Genomic DNA, 7189 nt, shown 5'->3' with positions numbered 1-7189 from the left:
GCTCCTTGCAGTTGAGTACCTTGGCACCAGCTCATATTTATGCCCTTCCCATCTTAGAGTGGACAACAAAGTGTTCTCTGTGACTGACTCTCATGAGCCAGAGGCATTCTGCTCATCTCTCCTGGCCCTTCACTGCCACACCTCCCCCAAAACATAAGCATGCTTCTCGTCCAGCCCAACGACCTGTCTTGTTTAGTAGAACACCCTCACTCTAGAGTGAGGATTGGTGCACCATAAATGAAGTGGTGAGTATGAGTTAGCGTCAGAGATCATTTTACATATTAAACCACTGAAATGTAAAAAGACTCAAGTGTGAAATTAGTAGCCTGCTATAAAGGCTAGAACACTAGCCTAGAATTCAGAAAAGGTGTTACTTATGGTTCTGTCGCTGACTGCTATAAATCTTTGGGAAAATGTTTTAACTCACTGTATATCATTTTCCTTATCTGTAAAGTAGGCCAAATTTAACTTCCATGATTGTATGTTGATAGATTGGATTTGCCTTTGTTCCCTTATGCCATATCTCTGGCCAAACATACAGACTAGATTAAGTATGTGTGAATATTAATTTAAACATCTTTTTCTCAGATACCTTATTAAATTCTGCATGTTTATATAAGTTGTATTAGGATTCTCCAGTGAAACAAGAATCAACAGAACAAAACTCTCTCTCTCTAGATTGATCAATCTATCTACCTATCCATATATCTATATATATCTACAGAGAAAGAGAGAAACATTTTATTGTAAGAAATTGGCTCATGCAAAAATTGGTGTTGAGAAGTCCCAAGATCTTCAGTCAGAAGGCTGGAGACCCAGGAGAGCCTCTGATGTAGTTTCAGTCCAAGTCTGAAGGCCTGAGAACCAGGAGAAAGGAGGGGTAGACTCAGGACCCAAGAAGAGACAATATTTCAGTTAATTTGAAGGCAGGAAAAGACCAATGATCCACTAATCAGGCAGGAGGAGTTGCCTCTTTCTAATGGGAGGGTCAGCCTTTTTATTCTATTCAGGCCTTCAACAGACTGCAGGAGGCCCACTGGGGAGGGTAATCTGCTCTACTCAGCCTACAGATTCAAATGTTAGTCTCCAAATCCCAAAACACTACCACAGACATACCACTGCAGGAGGCCCACTGGGGAGGGTAATCTGCTCTACTCAGCCTACAGATTCAAATGTTAGTCTCCAAATCCCAAAACACTACCACAGACATACCCAAATATCTGGGCATTGTGTTGCCCAGTCAAGCTGACGCATAAAATTAACCATCACCTTGATCAAAAAAGATACGTGCACTATGCATGTGTTCCTAATATTTGAAATTTGATGTCAATATCTATTTTTCTAAGGGGCTTTAAAGATGTTTGAGAAACTAAGAACATCAGAATCATATTGTTTCCCCAAAAGCCCATCCAAGTCCAGAGCATCTGACTTTGATAAGATCATGTATGTGGAGAGGATGGCATATCCTTTCTTTGATATTTATCACAAAGAGTAGACATTAGAAGCTTATTAGAAGTAGATACAATTTCTTTTTTATACAGATCTCTCATCTATGATGTCATTTAAGCTTTCTTGAAATTCTTGACTTTAATGTTTGTTCCCTTTCAGGCTGATGAAGCCCACTGAGTAAGTGTGCTTTCATTTTCCACAAGTGGCCTCCTTTAAGTCTCCAGAACATGGTTCCATTTTGGTACCATGGACTTGAAAACAAACATGTCCTTCATGGTTTCATGTGTTTCAAATACATTCTTTTCAGGGTCTTTACCAAAATCTTAAAGTGCTTTTATTCTGTTTTCACCTAGAAATTTGTATGTCACATGGCTTATCTTAATTGTCCTTAAGTTACAATAACCACAAGTGCTACGGTACGTGAGTAGGTGGGAATTGGGAAACAAGGATGCTGGGTAACTAACCAGAAGAGAAAAATGGTGATGTCAGGGCAGAACCTTGAGTTTGTGGTTAGTGCTGTGAGGCTTTGAACTTTTGCACAAATTCTTGCCCACAGTCTTCCCTACCTCATGAACATGGCCTTATTTTCTAAGAGTTGGCATCCATATTCATGTACCTTGTGATGCCTTCCTTGAGCTTACCTAGCACAATTTGGTTTTCTTTTCCATTTTTCCATACCATAAATGCATATTTACTGTGAAGCAAAAGACAGTTCAATTGCAATTAGTAATGATTTGAGTCTTGTTCTACTCAGTAAAGTCACTAGAGCATTTTTAGGATAAGGCTAAGGGGGAGAGATTTAGCTATTATATGGAAATACATTTTGGAATGCTTTGATCTAACAAGTGAGAAATTATAGACACTTGAGACATTTATTTTTAAAAGTTAGAGGAAATTCATGTAAAAATAATAAAATATGCAAACAAAAGGAAAAGGGGGAAGAATAAGTAAATTAAATAAAATTACCTAATATTATTTTGACAATGAGAGGTAAATTGTAAAAAAAAAACATGTTGAGATCATACCTAAAATAGTAACTTAGTAAAAGAGGGAGATATTTTCTAGGACAAGGGAGTGAATAGCAACAGAATTGTCAGATAATCATATTAATAAAAAGCAATGAGTCATACGAACCCACTGGGAAAAGACTTAAATTCATTGCTGATTGGACATCATTATGAGATGGTCAATGTACATTTGCATATTTGAAATGTCTGAATTTATGTATGTATGTATGTATGTATGTATGTATTTATTTATTTATTTATTTATAAATAGGCTTCAGACCCAGTGCAGAGCCCAACATGGGGCTTAAACTCACGACCCTGAGATCAAGACTGGAGCTGAGATCAGGAATTGGATGCTTGACTGACTGAGCCACCCAGGAACCTCTGAAATCTTGTTTCTAGGAAAGAAACTTGATAAAAGTTTCTCAAAATTGGATACCAACCCTAAATATTTTTATTGCATTACCAGTAACAAGTTGTGAAGATAAAAGTTTTCTCAACGATCAATACTGAAATAAAATTTCAATAATAATTTCAATATAATTTCAATTATACTAGAGAAAAGACTGGTCTCGATACTAGAATTAGCTGATCTCATAGTTTGTGTTCAGCTTTTTAAAATTTTGCAGTTTGAGGCACCTGGGTGGCTCAGACAGTTGAGCGTCGACTTCGGCTCAGGTCAGGATCTCGCAGTTCATGAGTTCGAGCCCCACGTTGGGCTCTGTGCTGACAGATCAGAGCCTGGAACATGTTTCAGATTCTGTGTCTCCCTCTCTCTGCCCCTTCCGTGCTCACACTCTGCCTCTCTCTGTCTCTCGTAAATGAATAAATGTTAAAAAATTTTTTAAAAACCTAAAAACAAAATTGCAGTTTTATTTATTTTCTCATTCTAAGTGTTTACATACATGTCTAATTTTATATTTGTAAGTTTATATTCTCTTTCATAAAAAAGATCCCTCAAATAGAATAAGTTTCAGCCCTATAAAACATGGATCATCCTGTGTAGCACACTTTTCATACTCTAGTAACATTTATTTTATTTTAATTATTTTTGCTGTTTGTTACTCCTTTATGTAAGAAAACAAGATTTTTTCTCTTTAAAACTTGATACACAATGGTAAAAGTTGCTTGATAAAGAATATTATAGGATGTGTGAGTGTCCAACAGAGCTTGGGGATGGTCTAGAGAGATACTCTCAAAGTCCTCCACTTTCACTAGGAGAATGATTGAGCTATTTAGAGGAAAGTTTTATATGACAACAGTTAATCATTTTGAAAAATTTAGAAAATATTGATTTGAGTAGTTCAGATAATTGAATCCTCCAATCAAAGCATAACTTTGTTTGGCTTAGAGAAGACCTTTCTTTCTTTCTTTCTTTCTTTCTTTCTTTCTTTCTTTCTTTCTTTCTTTCCTTCCTTCCTTCCTTCCTTCCTTCCTTCCTTCCTTCCTTCCTTCCTTCTTTCTGAGAGACAGTGTGAGTGGGGCAGGGGCAGAGAAAGGAGACACAGAATCTGAAGCAGGCTCCAGGCTCTGGGCTGTCAGTACAGAGCCTGCTGCAGGGCTCAAACTCACGAACCACGAAATTATGACCTGAGCCATGCTGGACGCCCAACCAGCTGAGCCACCCAGGTGCCCTGAAGAAGACATTTTGAAATAAGGGTTTTGATTTCATCCTTCCCCTGTTGTGATAAAAAGCATAAATTCTTTCTCAAAAATAATGACTATTTTCAATGTAAAGATAAACTTCTATCAGAAAAATCCCTAACCCTCAACTTTATTTTGCCTTTGAATGCAAATTCCAAATAAATTCTTGTAAGATCTTCCTTTAACTTAAGCACATGTTTAGATTGTGAGTACTATTAGTATTATAATTGATTTTATACCTTTTGAATATATCTGGAACACACGATTGGGGTGAATCAGTACTTTTAGTTATGAAAAGTTAAAAAAACATGAACTAAAGAGAACTCTGAATTTTGCTTCACTGAAGGTGAGATATTTTCAAAGAGGAGAAAATCCAACTGCAAATCAGTTTAGTTTATTCCATATGCACAACAGGTAAGTTTTAGGAAAGGAATGATTAAACTCAAACTAAACATATTTGAACTTCATTCTTTTGAAAAATAATGATATTTTGTATTGTAATAACTACTGAAGTATGAATTTATCTTGTAGATGTACAATAAAACTAAATACAGAAATCTTACTGTTTAAGATTAGACCAAAATCCTTTAAAGTTTACTTTATCCTACAAAGTTATGTCTTTCCCTTTATTTCTTAAAATATTGTTAGTTACAGTAAACAATTAAAAGGATGCTCAGTGATAGGTATTTCCTAGTTTCTTTTCAAAAAAATTATTGAAATAAACTAAAAAAATATGGGTTTCAGGCAATATCTATTTCTTGAAATCTTTAGAATTAGTTCTCACTTATCTGTTAAGACTTAGATATGCTTCTGTCCTTTTAAATGATACTTCTAATTTCCTAACAGTCCAGTAGAGGATATGATGACTTTTAAATTCCTCCAAAGGAAAACATGCTAGAGAAGAAAAAAATCTGCTGCTTGGTTGCTTGGGTTTCAAGACCGGAGAATAGTGGAAATCTAACATAGTTTCTCAATGACCTACTATAAAGATGTTCGCACTTATGCTCTTCAGGTTAGATGTTAAAAAAATAAATAAACAAAGAGATGGGCTACAAGAACATGATGATGAAAGATGCTCTCTCTTTGCCACATCTACTACAAGAATAAAGACGATTCTCAGCAATCAGACTGTCGACATTCCAGAAAATGTCCACATCATTCTGAAGGGATGCACTGTTATTGTGAAGTGCCCCAGAGGAACCCTGGGAAGGGACTTCAATCACATCAGTGTAGAACTCAGTCTTCCTGGAAAGAAAAAGAAGAGGCTCCAAGTTGACAAATGGTGGGGAAATAGAAAAGAACTGGCTACCGTGTGCACTATCTGTAGTCATATACAGATCATGGTCAAGGGTGTTACATGGGCTTCTGTTGCAAGATGAGGTCTGTGTATACTCGCTTCCCCATCAATGTTGTTATCCAGGGGAATGGTTCTCTTGTTGAAATCCGAAATTTCTTGGGTGAAAAATACATATGCAGGGTTCAGATGAGGCCAAGTGTTGCTTGTTTTGTATATCAAGCCCCGAAAGAGGCGTTAATTCTTAAAGGAAATGACATTGAACTTGTATCACATTCAGCTGCTTTGATTCAGCAAGCCACAACAGTTAAAATCAAGGATATCAGAAAGCTTTTGGATAGTATCTGTGTTTCTGAAAAAGGAACAGTTCACAGGTTGATGAATAAGATCTAAGTTGTCCAGCTACAGAAACAGCAAGGTGACAGATGATTTTTCAGACTTATTTGTAATATTTTAAAGATGCAAGAAAGGCTGTATTAATTTGGGGAAAAAGTAAAATAAACAAAGAAACATTCTCTCTCTTCTGGCCCCTAAAGCATTGTTTCATCAAAGTCTCACCCACTGAATCAGTATTTATTGGAAACTCAACACTACGAGTGTTAGACACCATTGTATATTACAGTGACGATGCGAAGAAACATAAAAACACACCTTACCCTTGATTAACTCTTGGTCTAATTTGTGGTAAAATATGATTAATGTTAATATTATAACCAAGAATGGAGAGCTCTAGGAGAAAAGTGGAAAGAGGAGGGCAAGAACTAACTTGGCTACAGTGAATCAGGAAAGTGATCAAGCAGACTGAGCACATGTTCACATTAGAGGCATACAATTTTAGAACCAATAGGGAATTTAGAGATTATCAATCTATAGATTAGGTACAAATTTAAAAGTTTCAAGTGTTCAGTACAAAGTGAAACTTATATTGATTTATTCAACAAGTGAATATTGAGTACCAACTGGTTAGTAGAGGAGTAAGTTCTGATGATCTAATGTATCATATGGTGACTATATTGTATAAAGGAAATTTGCTAAGAGACTGGAACAGAAATGTTCTCACAAAAAAAAGTGAGATGATGTATTTCTCAATTACTTGTTGAAGAGAATCATCCTTTCAAAATATATACCATATAAACAAGGTATCATATTGTGCATTATAAATATCTTACAATTTATCAATTAAAGCTCCGTAAAGCTAAAAAAAGTGGAACCTTAAAAAAAGCCAAAAAACAAAACCAAACCCAAAATTTCTGCGCTGATGGAGTTTACATTTTCGTGGGGGTGAGAATCACACATCGAAACCTACAGCACATCAGATGGTGACAAGTTAATAACTGCCATGGATCAGATAACCAGGAAAGAGGTATAGAGATTAGGAAAGATATTCTAATTTTAGTAGTTTGAACAGATAAGACCATTGAAGGAACCGAGAGACAAGCCATTAGAAGTATCTTGGTGTATTAGGGGGAGTGTTTCAAAGCATTTCTAGCAAATAGAAGAGCCCAATATAAAGGACATGACTTGAGATCATATCTGAAGCTTCTAAGAACATCATGGAAGCCAATGCAGCTGGAGTGGCATGCATGAAAGGAAAGTGCAGAAAATGAATTCAGAGAAGGAATAAAAAATCACAAGGGTATCTTGATTTCCAGCTGGCCTGTGGTTTGTACATAGTTTATGCATCAACTAAATGTAATGGTTAATCTTTGAAGTTGTTCATTTTCATATATCTGGGGGGAAAGGTTGTTTGAATTTTTTAAACCCTAAAGATCAATTTTCTGTAGTTTTTTCTCTT

The 7189-nt window shown here is 35.9% G+C and overlaps 1 protein-coding gene across 1 annotated transcript; it reads left to right on the top strand.

Annotated features, from left to right (window-relative positions):
* Window positions 1-5089: 5089 nt before the first annotated feature.
* Window positions 5090-5880, top strand: LOC122490950 (60S ribosomal protein L9-like). Its single transcript, XM_043593274.1, is given in 2 exon segments — window positions 5090-5453; window positions 5456-5880. Coding segments are annotated over 2 exon segments (696 nt in total). The 3' UTR covers window positions 5788-5880.
* Window positions 5881-7189: the final 1309 nt, after the last annotated feature.

This window comes from Prionailurus bengalensis, chromosome C2, assembly GCF_016509475.1.
Source record: "Prionailurus bengalensis isolate Pbe53 chromosome C2, Fcat_Pben_1.1_paternal_pri, whole genome shotgun sequence".
Classification (NCBI taxonomy): Eukaryota; Metazoa; Chordata; class Mammalia; order Carnivora; family Felidae; genus Prionailurus; species Prionailurus bengalensis.
Note: the sequence above shows the minus strand (reverse complement) of the source record. Positions and strands in the feature narration are given on the sequence as shown.